At 46.7% G+C, this 20,103-nt stretch overlaps 1 protein-coding gene across 1 annotated transcript in view; it reads right to left on the reverse strand.

Moving 5' to 3' along the window:
• LOC116945306 (E3 ubiquitin-protein ligase TRIM17-like) overlaps positions 1–19,788 on the reverse strand; it is a 36,974-nt gene extending 17,186 nt beyond the window's left edge. Inside the window, exons 1-4 of the mRNA XM_076069066.1 lie at positions 18,454–19,788; positions 15,959–16,054; positions 15,328–15,561; positions 13,070–13,092 (exon numbers count right to left, since the gene is read on the reverse strand). Coding sequence (XP_075925181.1) covers positions 13,070–13,092; positions 15,328–15,561; positions 15,959–16,054; positions 18,454–19,011 — 911 coding nt within the window. The 5' untranslated portion in view covers positions 19,012–19,788. The remainder of the gene's footprint in view (positions 1–13,069; positions 13,093–15,327; positions 15,562–15,958; positions 16,055–18,453) is intronic.
• Between the last annotated feature and the right edge of the window lie 315 nt (positions 19,789–20,103).

Genomic DNA, 20,103 nt, shown 5'->3' on the forward strand with positions numbered 1-20,103 from the left:
CTTTTGGAGAGTTGCTGCTGGGAAGTTGTTGCTGGGCAGTTGTTGGCGAGAGGTGAAGAGATACGGAGAAGACAGCTGGAAATGAACATTATGAGACCTCCTTTGCCAGAAACAAGATATAGGAATAGGTTTTACCCTTTTAACTCAAGGCAACTCTGATAATAATAATGTTAATGCTCACCCCGAGCCCTCAATGCTCTGATAGTGCGCTGTTTTTGAGTTGTACGCCTTTTGGCGTCTTCTGGTCCAACACCAATGGAGACTAGGCTCTAAGAAAAGCTGTCTCGGGTGTGGACCAATCAAATTCAAGGACAGTGCATATTATTATCAGAGTTGTCTTTTTTGTTTGCATTTTGACTGCTTGTGTTGTGGTTTTTGAAAACATGATGCCTTGAATAAAGGTGTCAGTTTTTGTGCCAGTTAAAAGGGTAAAACCTATTCCTATATCTTGTTTCTGGCAAATGAGGTCTCATAACGTTAATGCTCACCCCGAGCCCTCAATGCTCTGATAGTGTGCTGTTTTTTAGTTGTACGCCTTTTGGCGTCTTCTGGTCCAACAACAATGGAGACTAGTCTCTAAGAAAAGCTGTCTCGGGTGTGGACTAATCAAATTCAAGGACAGTGCATATTATTATCAGAATTGTCTTTTTTGTTTGCATTTTGACTGCTTGTGTTGTGGTTATTGCAAACATGATGCCTTGAATAATGGTGTCAGTTTTTGTGCCAGTTAAAAGGGTAAAACCTATTCTTATATCTTGTTTCTGGCAAAGGAGGTCTCATAATGTTAATGCTCACCCAGAGCCCTCAATGCTCTGAGAGTGCGCTGTTTTTGAGTTGTACGCCTTTTGGCGTCTTCTGGTCCAACACCAATGGAGACTAGGCTCTAAGAAAAGCTGTCTCGGGTGTGGACCAATCAAATTCAAGGACAGTGCATATTATTATCAGAGTTGTCTTTTTTGTTTGCATTTTGACTGCTTGTGTTGTGGTTATTGCAAACATGATGCCTTGAATAAAGGTGTCAGTTTTTGTGCCAGTTAAAAGGGTAAAACCTATTCCTATAACTTGTTTCTGGCAAAAGGAGGTCTCATAATGTTAATGCTCACCCCGAGCCCTCAATGCTCTGATAGTGCGCTGTTTTTTAGTTGTATGCCTTTTGGCGTCTTCTGGTCCAACACCAATGGAGACTGGGCTCTAAGAAAAGCTGTCTCTAGTGTGGAACAATCAAATTAAAGGACAGGGCATATTATTATCAGAGTTGTCTTTTATGTTTGCATTTTGACTGCTTGTGTTGTGGTTATTGCAAACATGATGCCTTGAATAAAGGTGTCGGTTTTTGTGCCCGTTAAAAGGGTAAAACCTATTCTTATATCTTGTTTCTGGCAAATGAGGTCTCATAATGTTAATGCTCACCCCCCGAGCCCTCAATGCTCTGATAGTGTGCTGTTTTTGAGTTGTACGCCTTTTGGCGTCTTCTGGTCCAACACCAATGGAGACTAGGCTCTAAGAAAAGCTGTCTCGGGTGTGGACCAATCAAATTCAAGGACAGTGCATATTATTATCAAAGTTGTCTTTTTTGTTTGCATTTGACTGCTTGTGTTGTGGTTATTGCAAACATGATGCCTTGAATAAAGGTGTCAGTTTTTGTGCCAGTTAAAAGGGTAAAACCTATTCCTATATCTTGTTTCTGGCAAAGGAGGTCTCATAATGTTAATGCTCACCCCGAGCCCTCAATGCTCTGAGAGTGCGCTGTTTTTGAGTTGTACGCCTTTTGGAGTCTTCTGGTCCAACAACAATGGAGACTAGGCTCTAAGAAAAGCTGTCTCGGGTGTGGACCAATCAAATTCAAGGACTGTGCATATTATTATCAGAGTTGTCTTTTTTGTTTGCATTTTGACTGCTTGTGTTGTGGTTATTGCAAACATGATGCCTTGAATAAAGGTGTCAGTTTTTGTGCCAGTTAAAAGGGTAAAGCCTATTCCTATATCTTGTTTCTGGCAAAGGAGGTCTCATAATGTTAATGCTCACCCCGAGCCCTCAATGCTCTGATAGTGCGCTGTTTTTGAGTTGTACGCCTTTTGGCGTCTTCTGGTCCAACACCAATGGAGACTAGGCTCTAAGAAAAGCTGTCTCGGGTGTGGACCAATCAAATTCAAGGACAGTGCATATTATTATCAGAGTTGTCTTTTTTGTTTGCATTTTGACTGCTTGTGTTGTGGTTATTGCAAACATGATGCCTTGAATAAAGGTGTCAGTTTTTGTGCCAGTTAAAAGGGTAAAACCTATTCCTATATCTTGTTTCTGGCAAAGGAGGTCTCATAAAGATAATGCTCACCCCGAGCCCTCAATGTTCTGATAGTGCGCTGTTTTTGAGTTGTACGCCTTTTGGCGTCTTCTGGTCCAACACCAATGGAGACTAGGCTCTAAGAAAAGCTGTCTCGGGTGTGGACCAATCAAATTCAAGGACAGTGCATATTATTATCAGAATTGTCTTTTTTGTTTGCATTTTGACTGCTTGTGTTGTGGTTATTGCAAACATGATTCCTTGAATAAAGGTGTCAGTTTTTGTGCCAGTTAAAAGGGTAAAACCTATTCTTATATCTTGTTTCTGGCAAAGGAGGTCTCATAATGTTAATGCTCACCCCGAGCCCTCAATGCTCTGAGAGTGCGCTGTTTTTGAGTTGTACGCCTTTTGGAGTCTTCTAGTCCAACAACAATGGAGACTAGGCTCTAAGAAAAGCTGTCTCGGGTGTGGACCAATCAAATTCAAGGACTGTGCATATTAATATCAGCGTTGTCTTTTTTGTTTGCATTTTGACTGCTTGTGTTGTGGTTATTGCAAACATGATGCCTTGAATAAAGGTGTCAGTTTTTGTGCCAGTTAAAAGGGTAAAGCCTATTCCTATATCTTGTTTCTGGCAAAGGAGGTCTCATAATGTTAATGCTCAAGCCGAGCCCTCAATGCTCTGATAGTGCGCTGTTTTAGAGTTGTACGCCTTTTGGCGTCTTCTGGTCCAACACCAATGGAGACTAGGCTCTAAGAAAAGCTGTCTCGGGTGTGGACCAATCAAATTCAAGGACAGTGCATATTATTATCAGAGTTGTCTTTTTTGTTTGCATTTTGACTGCTTGTGTTGTGGTTATTGCAAACATGATGGCTTGAATAAAGGTGTCAGTTTTTGTGCCAATTAAAAGGGTAAAACCTATTCCTATATCTTGTTTCTGGCAAAAGAGGTCTCATAAAGATAATGCTCACCCCGAGCCCTCAATGTTCTGATAGTGCGCTGTTTTTGAGTTGTACGCCTTTTGGCGTCTTCTGGTCCAACAACAATGGAGACTAGGCTCTAAGAAAAGCTGTCTCGGGTGTGGACCAATCAAATTCAAGGACTGTGCATATTATTATCAGAGTTGTCTTTTTTGTTTGCATTTTGACTGCGTGTGTTGTGGTTATTGCAAACATGATGCCTTGAATAAAGGTGTCAGTTTTTGTGCCAGTTAAAAGGGTAAAGCCTATTCCTATATCTTGTTTCTGACAAAGGAGGTCTCATAATGTTAATGCTCACCCCGAGCCCTCAATGCTCTGATAGTGCGCTGTTTTTGAGTTGTACGCCTTTTGGCGTCTTCTGGTCCAACACCAATGGAGACTAGGCTCTAAGAAAAGCTGTCTCGGGTGTGGACCAATCAAATTCAAGGACAGTGCATATTATTATCAGAATTGTCTTTTTTGTTTGCATTTTGACTGCTTGTGTTGTGGTTATTGCAAACATGATTCCTTGAATAAAGGTGTCAGTTTTTGTGCCAGTAAAGAGGGTAAAACCTATTCTTATATCTTGTTTCTGGCAAAGGAGGTCTCATAATGTTAATGCTCACCCCGAGCCCTCAATGCTCTGAGAGTGCGCTGTTTGTGAGTTGTACGCCTTTTGGAGTCTTCTGGTCCAACAACAATGGAGACTAGGCTCTAAGAAAAGCTGTCTCGGGTGTGGACCAATCAAATTCAAGGACTGTGCATATTATTATCAGAGTTGTCTTTTTTGTTTGCATTTGACTGCTTGTGTTGTGGTTATTGCAAACATGATGCCTTGAATAAAGGTGTCAGTTTTTGTGCCAGTTAAAAGGGTAAAACCTATTCCTATATCTTGTTTCTGGCAAAGGAGGTCTCATAATGTTAATGCTCACCCCCCGAGCCCTCAATGCTCTGATAGTGCGCTGTTTTTGAGTTGTACGCCTTTTGGCGTCTTCTGGTCCAACACCAATGGAGACTAGGCTCTAAGAAAAGCTGTCTCGGGTGTGGACCAATCAAATTCAAGGACAGTGCATATTATTATCAGAATTGTCTTTTTTGTTTGCATTTTGACTGCTTGTGTTGTGGTTATTGCAAACATGATTCCTTGAATAAAGGTGTCAGTTTTTTTGCCAGTTAAAAGGGTAAAACCTATTCTTATATGTTCTTTCTGGCAAAGGAGGTCTCATAATGTTAATGCTCACCCGAGCCCTCAATGCTCTGAGAGTTCGCTGTTTTTGAGTTGTTCGCCTTTTGGAGTCTTCTGGTCCAATAACAATGGAGACTAGGCTCTAAGAAAAGCTGTCTCGGGTGTGGACCAATCAAATTCAAGGACTGTGCATATTATTATCAGAGTTGTCTTTTTTGTTTGCATTTTGACTGCTTGTGTTGTGGTTATTGCAAACATGATGCCTTGAATAAAGGTGTCAGTTTTTGTGCCAGTTAAAAGGGTAAAGCCTATTCCTATATCTTGTTTCTGGCAAAGGAGGTCTCATAATGTTAATGCTCACCCCGAGCCCTCAATGCTCTGATAGTGCGCTGTTTTTGAGTTGTACGCCTTTTGGCGTCTTCTGGTCCAACACCAATGGAGACTAGGCTCTAAGAAAAGCTGTCTCGGGTGTGGACCAATCAAATTCAAGGACAGTGCATATTATTATCAGAATTGTCTTTTTTGTTTGCATTTTGACTGCTTGTGTTGTGGTTATTGCAAACATGATTCCTTGAATAAAGGTGTCAGTTTTTGTGCCAGTAAAAAGGGTAAAACCTATTCTTATATCTTGTTTCTGGCAAAGGAGGTATCATAATGTTAATGCTCACCCCGAGCCCTCAATGCTCTGAGAGTGCGCTGTTTTTGAGTTGTACGCCTTTTGGAGTCTTCTGGTCCAACAACAATGGAGACTAGGCTCTAAGAAAAGCTGTCTCGGGTGTGGACCAATCAAATTCAAGGACTGTGCATATTATTATCAGAGTTGTCTTTTTTGTTTGCATTTGACTGCTTGTGTTGTGGTTATTGCAAACATGATGCCTTGAATAAAGGTGTCAGTTTTTGTGCCAGTTAAAAGGGTAAAACCTATTCCTATATCTTGTTTCTGGCAAAGGAGGTCTCATAATGTTAATGCTCACCCCCCGAGCCCTCAATGCTCTGATAGTGCGCTGTTTTTGAGTTGTACGCCTTTTGGCGTCTTCTGGTCCAACACCAATGGAGACTAGGCTCTAAGAAAAGCTGTCTCGGGTGTGGACCAATCAAATTCAAGGACAGTGCATATTATTATCAGAGTTTTCTTTTTTGTTTGCATTTTGACTGCTTGTGTTGTGGTTATTGCAAAAATGATGCCTTGAATAAAGGTGTCAGTTTTTGTGCCAGTTAAAAGGGTAAAGCCTATTCCTATATCTTGTTTCTGGCAAAGGAGGTCTCATAATGTTAATGCTCACCCCGAGCCCTCAATGCTCTGATAGTGCGCTGTTTTTGAGTTGTCTGCCTTTTGGCGTCGTCTGGTCCAACACCAATGGAGACTAGGCTCTAAGAAAAGCTGTCTCGGGTGTGGACCAATCAAATTCAAGGACAGTGCATATTATTTTCAGAGTTGTCTTTTTTGTTTGCATTTTGACTGCTTGTGTTGTGGTAATTGCAAACATGATGCCTTGAATTAAGGTGTCAGTTTTTGTGCCAGTTAAAAGGGTAAAACCTATTCCTATATCTTTTTTCTGGCAAAGGAGGTCTCATAATGTAAATGCTCACCCTGAGCCCTCAATGCTCTGATAGTGCGCTGTTTTTGAGTTGTACGCCTTTTGGCGTCTTCTGGTCCAACACCAATGGAGACTAGGCTCTAAGAAAAGCTTTCTCGGGTGTGGACCAATCAAATTCAAGGACAGTGCATATTATCAGAGTTGTCTTTATTTTTGCATTTTGACTGCTTGTGTTGTGGTTATTGCAAACATAATGCCTTGAATAAAGGTGTCAGTTTTTGTGCCATTTAAAAGGGTACAACCTATTCCTACAGCTGGAAATGTTAGGGAAGAATAGATAGAGAGCCGGACCCCAAAGACAGTAAATAGCGATAGGGAGAGTCAGCGTTAGCGGAGATAGATAGAGTCACTGTGTGTGAATAGATGGAAGTCACTGCGTGTGAAGAGATAGCGGGGATACTGTGTGTGAGGAGATAGACGACGAACCACTGTGTGTGGAAGAGATAGAAGACGAACCACTGTGTGTGGAAGAGATGAAAGACGAACAACTGTGTGTGGAAAAGATAGAAGACAAACCACTGTTCGTGGAAGGGTAGACACTGTGTGTGAAGAGATAGGCAAAGAAACACTGTGTGTGGAAGGGGATGCACGGACTATGCTGAAGTAAATCGGAGTGTCCGAGTTGGCGGAGCACGGAGAGAATTACTGTGTGTACAGAACGATGGAATAAAAGTGACGGCGGAAAAAGAGACGGTTGTCATCCGAGTGAATTCATGGCACTACATTTGGTGTCAGAAAAAGTACGGAACACGCCACGATGTCAAGGAAAGCGGCAAAGAAAAGAAATGTGCCAGTGGACTCGGGCGGCGACAGCGACAATGACGATTTGCAGCCTGGCCAGTTGGCCGGCAGTACTCCGGACGGTGACAGCGGTTCGGGTGGTGGTGAAGGCCCGGGATCGCCGGAGGATTGGCGAGTCTTCATGACCCAGTGGGAGGCAAGAATGGAGAAGTTGTCGGAGGAATTCCAGAACTTCTTGACGGAGAACCGCATTCAACCACCCGTACCGGGTCCACCACTGGAGGTTGCCGCTCAGCCGGAGCGGTTGGAAGAAGATGACGACGAAGACGACCAGTCGGAGGGACCACCACGACGGCTACACATACAACGATTTGAGGCCAAGGTGGGAGATTGGACAGCATTCATACGAAGATTCCGTGCGGCTTACGAGTCCCTGAAGTGGACGGAGAGTGCCGCGTTACGAGCACTGCCGACGGCATTGGATGATGACTCCTTGGCAACTTTTAACGGACTCCCTGCCGCTGTCAGAAAAACATTGGACGGTGCTATTGCGGCAATGAGGAAGGTCTACGAGCCGCGGTCGGTCACCAAACGTCGATTTCAACAGAGGAAACGGGAGGCCATAGAGTCCTCCCTGGCATTTCGCAGCGCCTTGCTCGCCCTCGCCCAGGTTACGTACCCGGCGATGGACGAGGAGGGCTGGGACTCCCTGCTGCAAGAGAAGATGTTACAGCTGGCAAAGGAACTGAAAGTCGTCTTGTCGCTCCCGGACAAGGATGATGACGACGACGTGTCATCGTTGCTGATCGCCAGGAACATACAAGTCAACCTTGATATACGAGACGAACCAGTGGCGGCGGTAGCGCAGCCGTCGCTGACGAACCCTGCCGGGGCTGCGAGCATGGTGGCGGTGGTGGTGGACGAGGCGCCGCCGATGGCAGCGGCGGCCGGAGTGTCAACTGGAGACCGACGGTGTCGTCCCGGGGCATATGGAGACGGCGTGCATCGGACATGCTACGAGTGCGGGCGGAGGGGTCATCTTGCCCGCGACTGCTGGAGACGAAGAGGTGGTCCTCCGTGGACGCCGAACAACTACGGCGGGCGGTTCCCCCAAGACCAAGGATCCCGGGTGAGTCGAGATGCATTCAATACACGGCCGCCCTATCCACATCACTCATCCGCGTCATCTCAACCGTATTCATCGAGTTCGGATAGTACGCATGGCCGGGATACGTGGGGCGCGTTGGTACATCGTGTGTTGGGGGCCGCGCCGGGATCGTCGGATGTGATGGCATGTATTCAAGGTGTTATGGTACAGGTTATTGTAGATACTGGGGCGTCGGCGACTCTCATTTCGTTGCAAACTTTTCGGTCGCTGCCGACGTCGCCTGGATCATTGGGGCCGGTGGAAGGGCCATGCGGAGTGGCAAACGGGGGTAGTTTGGACATTATGGGCTGCGTGGTTGCGACAATTCTAATTGGGGAGGTTATTGTGACAGGAAGTGTTTTGGTTTCAACGGCCTTGGCGGTACCGTGTTTGTTGGGCACGGATTTTTTGCAAAAGATGCCAATTAAGATTTCAGTGGAAAAAGGTTGTTTGGAATTACTGTCGGAAAAATGTATGAAATTTTGGGGACGCCTTCGAAATTTGCGGTAGCGAACGCTGTGGTGCAGGCCGTGGTGAGCCGCACCGTGCGCGTCCCGCCTGCATCGCAAATATTGGTACCGCTACGGTTAAAGAAGGAATTGCCTTGGGATGAGCTACAGGAGGGAGTGCTGTTGACACCCTCAAATGCTGTGTCGAGAATGCCCACCGTGGTAGGAGCTTTGACTATAATACCAACTTATTGTGATCCCTTCATTCAAATTGTAAACGCAGAGCACAAAGAGGTTGTTATTCAAGGGGGCACTACGTTGGCGCACGCAACGGGTGCGCCGGGTCCAGAAACAAAAACATGTTTTGCTACGGGGCAGGATGAAATTTTGTCAAGGGAGGAGGACGATCCGGAATGGTTAAAGGATCTTTACGAACAAAACCCAGAGTTATCGCCTGTGCAACGGTCGAGGTTGCATGCATTTCTAGTGGAATTTAAGGATGTGTTCAGTTCAGGGAAATACGACGTGGGTCGAACGACGTTGTTGCAGCATCGTATTGACACGGGGAACGCACACCCGATCAGGTTAAATTCGTATTGTGTAAGTCCACTTGAGAAAGAATGTATTCGGCGAACCGTTGACCAAATGCTAGAGCAAGATATTATCGCCCCATCGTCCAGCCCGTGGGGAGCTCCTATTGTCCTCGTTAAAAAACGTGACGGAACCATGCGATTTTGTGTTGACTATCGGAATTTAAATAAAGTTTCGGTGGCGGAAGCATACCCGCTTCCACGAATTGATGATTCGCTGGACGCCCTGTCCGGCGCCATAATCTTTTCGACCCTCGATTTGTTGTCGGGCTTTTGGCAATTGCCCCTGGATAAAGAGTCAAGACCTAAAACGGCATTTTGGACACCACAAGGATTGCATCAATTTAATGTGCTCCCGATGGGACTCCACTCAGCGCCGGTGACCTTCCAGCGATTAATGGAACTCGTGTTGTCGGGCCTGCAGTGGGAGTCATGTTTGATGTATTTAGATGATGTGATTGTTTTCAGTAGGAATTTCGTTTCGATGAACATTTGCAACGGCTGCGCGCCGTTTTTGGCAGAGTGCGGTGCACTGGATTGAAATTTAAACCACAGAAGTGCCAATTGGTGAGAACATCAGTGAAGTATTTGGGGCACGTCGTTAGTGCGTCAGGAGTGGCCACTGATCCGGAAAAGCAGGGGAAGTGTGTAGCTTTGTGGGCTTTGCGTCGTATTATCGGCGGTTCGTTAAGGATTTTGCCACGATTGCTCGACCATTGCATAGGCTGACCGGGAAAGGTGTAAAGTTTCAATGGGGGATTGCTGAACAGAAATCGTTTGAAGCGTTGCGGGCCGCACTGGCAGACGCACTGCCGTTGGGATACCCGGATTTTACGAAGCAGTTTATACTTGACACGGATGCCTGTGATACGGGCATAGGCGCGGTTTTGTCACAAATGGTTGATGGTGTCGAGAGAGTGGTGGCATATGGCAGCCGGGTGTTATCGCCGGTGGAGCAAAAATACTGTGTGACGCGTAGGGAATTATTGGCGATTGTCCATTTTGTGCACCAGTACTGACCGTATTTATACGGCAGAGAATTTTTGATCCGCACTGATCACGCGGCGCTACAATACTCGCTGCGCGTGGATCAGCCATCGGGGCAAATGGCTCGCTGGATTGAGACCCTCCAGGAGTATTCTTTCACGATCCAGCATAGGAAAGGGACGCACCACGTAAACGCGGATGCTTTGTCGAGGTTGCAGCGACCGGCTGAGACATGTCGGTGCAAAGAGGGCTCGCTGCGTTGCGGCCCGCCGCTGCAGGAGGTTCCGCAAACGGTCACTGCAGCAGGTTCGGAGGTGCCAGGGATAGTCCTTGGAGCAGAAATTGGACTGTTGGGGTTGTCATTGAAGCAGTGGAAGCAACTGCAGGTGGAAGATTCCTCGCTGACCAGAATGAGGCTGCGTGCCTCTCGTTCAAGGGGATCGGAGGATCGCCCATTTTTGATGTTAACGGAGGGGTTGCTTGTTCGCTGGGATGTGGAAGCACAAAAATTTTGTATTATTGTCCCGACCGTGTTGCGGGGGAAACTGATTAACGAGGTACATGAGAAATTGCTGCATCTGGGGGAGAAGAAGACCGCGTTGACGGTGGGGAGTGAATTTTACTGGCCGGGAATGTTTAACGATGTGAAACAGCATGTAAAAGCGTGCCAGGAATGTGCACGGAGGAAAGCGCTGGCACGGCCATATCGTGTCCCTTTGCAATCGATTCAAGTTTCGAGAGTGAACGAAATTGTGGCACTGGATATTTAGGGTCCGTTTCCCGTCACCCCCCGAGGGCACAGATATTTGCTCGTCGGGGTGGAATACTTAACTCGTTGGCCGATGGCATGGCCGCTAGTAGACCAGTCAGCGACGTCGATCGCTGAGGCTTTCTTGAATGGATACGTACTAGATAAGGGGGCCCCGGAACATTTGCTTACTGACCAAGGAAGAAATTTTTCATCGAAATTAATTAAGGACGTGTGTAACTCGCTGGGGACCAAAAAGATTCGGACGTCCCCGTACCACCCGCAGACTGACGGGATAGTCGAGCGGCTGCATAGGACGCTGACGTCCATGCTTTGTCACCAAGTAAACACCGTTCAAGATGATTGGGATCTGCATGTTGCAGTGACGCTGGCCGCATATAGATTGGCCCCGCATGCCTCAACGGGGTACTCGCCATTTTTTCTGATGTATGGACGGGAACCGGAAGCGCCGGCTATTGTGAAATTGGGAATTCGAAAACGGGAGAAATTTACGACGGTGCCTGCTCCGATGCAGGTGGCTTTGGACCGTCTAAGGGAAGCCCAAGAAGCTGCATTGCAAAATACGGCACGACGACAAGCCGCTAACGAAAGATTGTTCGGCAGGCAGCGGCCGCGAGAGCTGTGGAGTGTTGGAGATAAAGCCTGGTTGCACTGCCCCATGCGGTGGGAATGTCCCAGAAATTTCACCACCCCTGGCAGGGGCCCGTTGATATTGTGGAGGTTTTACGGGATCAGAGTGTGCGAATAAAATTTGGTCGTCGGACATGGTTTGTTCACCCGTCGCGTCTGAAGAAATTTGTGTTACCATATGATGCGTCATTCCCCATCCGAGAGCGGCCTGTATTGGATGTGTCCGACGAACCTGTGGAGAGGTCACAAGTGCGCGTGTCCCAGAGATCTGCCCCCCGTGTGCCTGCAGGATCGCCCTTTTTGGGCAGGGTTACCGACCGGACGCCGATTGAACGGCCACAGATCCGGACCAATGGCCGTCCCGACCATGAACGACGGACAGCCCCACCAGCTGAGTGTCGCGGGGACAGGGATGGGCGCAGGGTTCATTGGCAAGACGAGCAAGGGCCTCCCTTACCGAAGAGATTCCCGTGCAGGGGAGATGGACCGGCAGCGGGAACCCGTTCCAGGAGGAAAACAATACATTGACTTTGGGAGTTGGGAATTCTGTATAAAGGTGTTGTGTGCGCGTCGTTGCGTGATTGTACAAAATGGTTGTATATTGCAAGTGCGTTATGTATATATGTTGTCATCGTTCCGTCCTCTTCACTCCACTACTCTAATTCGAGTATATCGTAGCCGGGGACGGCTAGGTTCTTTCATCACGGGGGGGGGGGGGGGGGGTGATGTAGTGGAGTAAACAATACGCATAGAAATTGGCCATATACAGTACATACAGACAGTCAAGGAGAACGGGTCACATGAGGTCGAACAGGTGGTCGAGTCGCGGGTGGCATAAACAAACCCAAGTAATTAAGGGAGTCGTGGCACGAGGGCTGTGATTGGTCGAGAGGCTGTTAGCGTTAAGTGGTGGCGTCGGAATGTTTGATGAGGGGGACAGGTGCGGGCTGGCGGGAAACGGCCAGCGAGCCACGTGGCAATTAATTAAGGCTAATGCGAGAGGGGATAAAACGCGAGGTGGTTTGAACGGAGGAGAGTTGCTGTTGGAGAGTTGCTGTTGGAGAGTTGCTGCTGGGAAGTTGTTGCTGGGCAGTTGTTGGCGAGAGGTGAAGAGATACCGAGAAGACAGCTGGAAATGTTAGAGAAGAATAGATAGAGAGCCGGACCCCAAAGACAGTAAATAGCGATAGGGAGAGTCAGCGTTAGCGGAGATAGATAGAGTCACTGTGTGTGAATGGATGGAAGTCACTGCGTGTAAAGAGATAGCGGCAATACTGTGTGTGAGGAGATAGGCGACGAACCACTGTGTGTGGAAGAGATAGAAGACGAACCACTGTGTGTGGAAGAGATAGAAGACGAACAACTGTGTGTGGAAGAGATAGAAGACGAACCACTGTGTGTGGAAGAGATAGAAGACGAACCACTGTTCGTGGAAGGGTAGACACTGTGTGTGAAGAGATAGGCGAAGAAACACTGTGTGTGGAAGGGGATGCACGGACGATGCTGAAGTAAATCGGAGTGTCCGAGTTGGCGGAGCACGGAGATAATTACTGTGTGTACGGAACGATGGAATAAAAGTGACGGTGGAAAAAGAGACGGTTGTCGTCCGAGTGAATTCACGGCACTACATATATATGGAGATAACTTATTAGGAACCACATCATGACCGTTTTCTGTTTTGTCCACCAGGTGGCAGACAGAGCTCGAGTTTGAGTCTGGGTTGGTACTGACCTGAGACTCTCAAGCAGGGGATCCTGAAAAACACAAACCCGCATTTCACATTAACATTGACATCCTAAACAGATGCCCCACCTCCACACAGTCGCGTGCTGTTTACAGTGGAGCGTGACATCAGGAAATTAACAAATACCTGCACACCGATAATGGTAAAAAACAGGGTTCGTTTAACTAGACACGGACGGACGTCTAAACATACCAAAACCGCTCTTTACAGGCCTAGTCTAGCACCTACACGAGTGGTTTAAAAACGTCAACAGCTCTTGTTGTTGAGCTCTGAATGAACCAAAGAAAACTGTTTTTAATTTACCAGGTAAGACCACCAGTTACTCGTTTGTCGCTCTTTTTCAGAAATGACATGGCCACAAATTGCAGCTCAACGAATTGGCTTATCACGTGGACATTTATAGGAGCAGCCAAATACTTTAAACGCGTGATATTGATTCTATATACAGTGAGGGAAAAAAGCATTTGATCCCCTGCTGATTTTGTACGTTTGCCCACTGACAAAGAAATGATCAGTCTATAATTTTAATGGTAGGTTTTTATTAACGATGAGAGACAGAATAACAACCACAAAATTCAGAAAAACGTATGTCAAAAATGTTATAAAATGATTTGCATTTTAATGAGGGAAATAAGTATTTGACCCCCTCTCAATCAGAAATTTTTCTGGCTCCCAGGTGTCTTTAATAGAGGTAACGAGCAGAGATTAGGAGCACACTCTTAAAGGGAGTGCTCCTAATCTCAGCTTGTTACCTATATAAAAGACACCTGTCCACAGAAGCAATCAATCAATCAGATTCCAAACTCTCCACCATGGCCAAGACCAAAGAGCTCTCCAAGGATATCAGGGACAAGATTGTAGACCTACACAAGACTGGAATGGGCTACAAGACCATTGCCAAGCAGCTTGGTGAGAAGGTGACAACAGTAGTTGCGATTATTCGCAAATGGAAGAAGCACAAAATAACTGTCAATCTCCCTCGCCTTGGGGCTCCATGCAAGATCTCACCTCGTGGAGTTGCAATGATCATGAGAACGGTGAGGAATCAGCCCAAAACTACACGCGAGGATCTTACCAATGATCTCAAGGCAGCAGGGACTATAGTCACCAAGCAAACAATTGGTAACACACTACGCTGTGAAGGACTGAAATCATGCAGCGCCCGCAAGGTCCCCCTGCTCAAGAAAGCACATATACATGCCCGTCTGACGTTTTCCAATGAACATCTGAATGATTCAGAGGACAACTGGGTGAAAGTGTTGTGGTCATATGAGACCAAAATGGAGCTCTTTGGCATCAACTCAACTCGCCGTATTTGGAGGAGGAGGAATGCTGCCTATGACCCCAAGAACACCATCCCCACCCTCAAACATGGAGGTGGTAACATTATGCTTTGGGGGTGTTTTTCTGCTAATCGGACAGGACAACTTCACCGCATCAAAGGGACGATGGACGGGGCCATGTACTGTCAAATCTTGGGTGAGAACATCCTTCCCTCAGCCAGGGCATTGAAAATGGGTCGTGGATAGGTATTCCATCATGACAATGACCTAAAACACACGGCCAAAGCAACAAAGGAGTAGCTCAAGAAGAAGCATATTAAGGTCCTGGAGTGGCCTAGCCAGTCTCCAGACCTTAATCCCATAGAATATCTGTGGAGGGAGCTGAAGGTTCGAGTTGCCAAACGTCAGCCTCGACACCTTAATGACTTGGAGAAGATCTGCAAAGAGGAGTGGGACAAATCCCTCCTGAGATGTGTGCAATTCTGGTGGCCAACTACAAGAAACATCTGACCTCTGATTGCCAACAAGGGTTTTGCCACCAAGTACTGAGTCATGTTTTGCAGAGGGGTCAAATACTTATTTCTCTCATTAAAACGCAAATCAATTTATAACATTTTTGACATGCGTTTTTCTGGATTTTGTTGTTGTTATTCTGTTTCTCACTGTTCAAATAAACCTACCATTAAAATTATAGACTGATCATTTCTTTGTCAGTGGGCAAAGTACAAAATCAGCAGGGGGATCAGATACATTTTTCCCTCATTGTATGGAGCAAAAAAAACTGGAGGACACAGAGAAAAATCTACGTGACCACGGGGGGGGGGGGGGAGAGAGAGAAACGCAAACTCTAAATTTACAGCAGGCATCATCAAGATCGGGGTCGAACCCACGATCTCCTGCATACCAGGCGAAGTAGTTAATATATCCTGGACACCACGGCGAGTGAATGGAGGTGGTGCCACCTGCAGGAAGGAGAGCGGGTCCTGCACGGTGAGTGCGGCGAGCAGCTGGTTGATCTCCTGCTCCAGGCCGCGTGCTCTGCTCTCGTAGCGAGCGATGTCCGCCTGGATGCGGGACAGCACGGAGCGGCCCTCCTCGTCCACGCGCTCCAGCGCCTCCCTCTCCTCCTCTCTCAGCTGCTCCCTCCGGCGGTCAAACTCTCGGCTGATCCGCGCCTTGGTCCCACGCAGAGACTCCTACGCAGAGATACAATGGTGTGCTATTGAAACGCAACACAATACAGTGCGATGTGACTTCATAAAGGACTTCGACATGGCCACGTCTCATTACTCCGTACAAAAAGGCAGGTGACTTAATTTTTGAGAACGTCGAGTAATGAAATGCATGAAAGGAGGAGATTTAGTGAGGGTATTCATGGGCACTCATGCCAAATGCTAAGTACCCGTATAGTTTGCGTGTTTGTACCTGCATGTGTCTGTGTGTCTCTCTCTACCTGCACGTGTCTGTGTGTCTCTCTGTACCTGCACGTGACTGTGTGTTTCTCTGTATCTGCACGGGTCTGTGTGTCTCTCTGTACCTGCATGTGTCTGTGTGTCTCTCTGTATCTGCACGTGTCTGTGTGTCTCTCTGTACCTGCACGTGTTTGAAGGTACCCTTGAGCTGCTGTGTCCGTGATTCTGCCGTAGTCTTCTTCTCCTCTCTCTCCGTCTTCTCGAGTCTCAATGCCTCCTATACACGAGGTAGACAAATTCGCCATGTTTGGTACTCCCATCATTATCCTCATCATCATTTAACCCGGAGCCTTGCAGGCAGGTTTTGTGGATCGCCCAGCGATAATCATCACCGTTTGCATCTTCCAACCTCCCAGGTTGTGAGGTGGTCTTCAGGAGGCAGCACAACAGTCGTATCTGAGGTAGGTGGCTGGATTACAGCGCAGTGTATTAAGGAGTCCAAACTCCCACACTTGTGTTTTCTCCAGTTTTTCCCAACAATGGAATCTCACGGAACCGATCACCATGACCCCCCAAAATACCTACAGCACACATTGTGCATGACAGTGCGGGAAACACCAAAACTTAAATCCGAAATATTACAGGAAACCAAGCTGAGTGCCAGAGCGGTATTAGGGTACAGACAGCTCTGGTGCTAATATTGCTGCTGCTCGGGTATGTTTGGGACAAGTGAACTCCGGGGAAGGCGAGACATGTGACCAGATTCGCAGCATGCTAACAACTACACCACTACTCCCCAAATCAGGAACAACCGCACACTCATATCACAGTTTAAAAATTTCTAGAAATGCAGCGTATGTGATAATAGTAATTTTAAGAATATTGCTACAAGTAAATCTGTGCAGATTAAGTTTAACAAGTAGGCTTTGGCGACCAATACTATTCATAAAGTGTTAGGTCGTGTACATATAAATGTGTCGTTAAACCCGCCATCACACGACTCAGTCAATTAGTAAGGTTCGTTACGAAAACACAACGTGCCAATTAGTGACTAGTTCAGCACATCGGTGTGTTGGAAAGTAAACCCACAACATTTACAATTCGAGTACCATGACGTTTTGCTTCATTACTAATTACAACCAGCATCATCACGCGACAGCCAGAATTGAATATGCAGAATAACATTGTCAGTAGCAGCAAACAAAATAATGTCAATATTAACACTATCATATTAACACTTTAATGATATAAAGAATATTACCAGCAGCAAAAACGACAACAGAAACAACAAACACATTCATAGTCATGATGGTGATGATTGACTTGAATATCCTTTATTGTGATGTTTGACTTAAGCTGTCCCCATTTGATTGCCTCTGGCAGGGCCAGACACTGGCAGGATTAAGCGCTGTGAACGTGGAACTCTGCCCACGCCAAGTTCGCCCAGTCTGCTGCCTGTGTGCATTTAGTCCCGCACTCTGTTGCCCCATTTCACCTGCTAATAAAAGCGTGACAGGCTAAATGTTCTGGTGGTTGGCCAAGCTTCACCGTGGTAGCGCTCAACCACAATCCACTGTTTTGTTGTGGAATGCCAATACACGGCGTCTATGTTAGATGCAGGGTGGAATTTTAGGTACCAAACATTGCAACAAAATCAAATCTAAATCTGGCCTATGGACCATAAAACCGTGCCTGGCGGCCTGTCTCTACCACTGGGATGGCTTCTGATTTGCCTCTTTTAAGTTCACGGTCAGTGCACTTTTGAACCTTCTCACGTTTGAAGAATCTCGCGTCAGTCTACATTTCTATCCACTCATCATTGCTACTCACAAGTACGAATCTTATAATGCCAAGTATATTTTACAACTTTGCCAGCCATATCACAAACAGCTTTATCTTGTAACTAAACCATGGAACACCCTGCTTTGCTATCAATTCAAATCAACATTGCCATCGTACGTGTCTCTGCTGTTTAACGTGTGCCAGTTTGACAATCCGTCAGTTTAACATGTAGGCTTTCGCGACCAATATTATTCATAATAAAGGTTTTTTAGGGTTAGATCGCGTTTATTTATAAATGTGTCGTAACCCTCCACCACCCGGCACGGCCAATCAGCAAAAAATAAGTGTCACGTTGACAAAAAGACAAATAATTCACTACTTTAGCCTACCGGTGTGTTGAAGAGTGAATCCACATTTACAGTTTGAGTACGACGTTTCGCTGGTAAATACATCCAGCATCATCGGGCAATTCGCCAGAATGGTAAAGCCCTCGCTTGCTCTATATAAAACCGGGAGCAAGCGAGGGCTTTACCATTCTGGCGAATTGCCCGATGATGCTGGATGTATTTACCAGCGAAAAAACTGTAAATGTGGATTCACTCTTCAACACACTGGTGGGCTAAAGTAGTGAATTATTTGTCTTTTTGTCAACGTGACACTTTTTTTTTGCTGATTGGCCGTGTCGGGTGGTGGAGGGTTACGACACATTTATAAATTGACAATCCGTGTTGCCCAAAGTGATTTGATTGACCGTCACAATGCTGACACGATAGGAGTTACCTAATAATATGCAAATCTAAGTGATAAAATACAAACTCTCTATCTAAAGAAGACACGCAGAATGCTGCAGTCACACTGAGGAATTTTGGATTATAGCATTGATTTATATCTCACCTGTTTTGTCCGTTGTGCATTTTCCAATGGAATGACCTCATGCTCTCTATGTTCCCCAGCGATGGTACAGACTGTGCAGACCAGGCTGTCATCCTGTTCACAGTACAGAATGAGCTCCTGTCTGTGCTGCTGGCAGCGTCGCTCCTCCAGGTTCGCGATGGGAGCCACCAGGAGGTGTTCTCTTAACCTGGGATTCTCCAAGTGAGGCCTTGCGTGCGTTGCACAGTAAGACATCTCACATCTCAGGCAGGTCTTCACTGCAGGAATCTGGCCACCACTGCAGATGTCACACACAATGGCCTCGGCCATCCCGACTCCAACTCTGAGCTGCTCCGCCAGGTTGGCGAGGACCACGTTCCTCCTCAGCTGGGGTCGCACAGGGAAGGTCACTTGGCACTGCGGGCAGCTGAAGCTGCTCGCCGTCTCCCAGGCGGCCTCCAGGCACCGGAGGCAGAACGAGTGTCCACAGCTCAGTGTGGAGGGGCAGACGAACGTGTCCAGGCATATGGAGCAGCACAGCTCACTATCCACACTCTTACTGGGAGTCGCGCTCGCCATGACCCATGGCTTCACTGGGATCGCTCACTTTGTGGCTCAGAGAGAAGCTGGACCAGGACCTCTCTCTTATAACAACGGTGGAGAAGGAAGTAAACTGCTAAATATATATTTTAACTGTCATTGACATCTGGAGACACTCCCTAGAATCTGAACTCGTGCCCCTAGGTGCGCAAACAGCAGCCTCTAGGTGACCATGGCTACTGTACGCACGTCCCAAGATCATACAGTTTTCTTGTCAATATAAATCAGAGGAACTCAGCTGCGATAGCTTTATTGTGAGATTAGTAAAGAGAGATAAACTCATTGTTCCACAGCTTAGGGAGTGGTGTCTGTAACGTTAGCGCTGAACTACAAAACCATCAGAGACCCGAGTTCGATTCTCACTCACGTCCATCAACACCACAATTGGTAACGATTATCTGAATCTGTCCTTGGCCTCATCCCTTAGGGTCAACTGAGCCTCAAATTTGTACTTTGTGCGGTGTGTCGTAAACATCGCCACCCTCGAACACATAGGCGGCCGGGCATGGTGCTGGCCACCAAACCCATCGTGAGCCATTCCAGCCTTCATAGGTGCTTGATGAGGCTATTTCGATGATCTTCTTTGGTTCTTTCGGTAAAGTCACGTAGAATGAAAATAAAATAATAAATTGATAAAATAAAATAACACAATAAAATTATCACGACGTTTCGGCCACAACACAAGCGGCCTTCATCAGGTGAAGGGACGAGACTGTCTGGAGGACAGCGCTGGAGCGAACAAAGCCACGCTCAGATCGCGACCTTTAAGCTGTGTGAGAAGAGTAACTGGGTATACACTACACTATATAATGAATACTATATAGTAAACCAATAAAAAATATGTATAAATTACCTCAATGTTATCAATAAACTCTAAATATTCTCCAATCAGCTAAGCTACCAACAATAAGTCGTTATATTTCACAATGCTATATGGCGAAAAAAATGGGTGGATTCTTACCCTCAACTTTAGCACCACGGATAGCTACGAGCCCCGTTCACACGGACGAGTTCATCCGTGGTCGGAAAGGAGGAGGGGGAGAGAGACAGCTGCGAGGCGCTGTTATACTC

The sequence above is a fragment of the Petromyzon marinus genome, chromosome 23 (genome assembly GCF_048934315.1).
Source record: "Petromyzon marinus isolate PM22_M1 ecotype Great Lakes invasive population chromosome 23, UKy_Petmar_22M1.pri1.0, whole genome shotgun sequence".
NCBI classification, from domain to species: domain Eukaryota; kingdom Metazoa; phylum Chordata; class Hyperoartia; order Petromyzontiformes; family Petromyzontidae; genus Petromyzon; species Petromyzon marinus.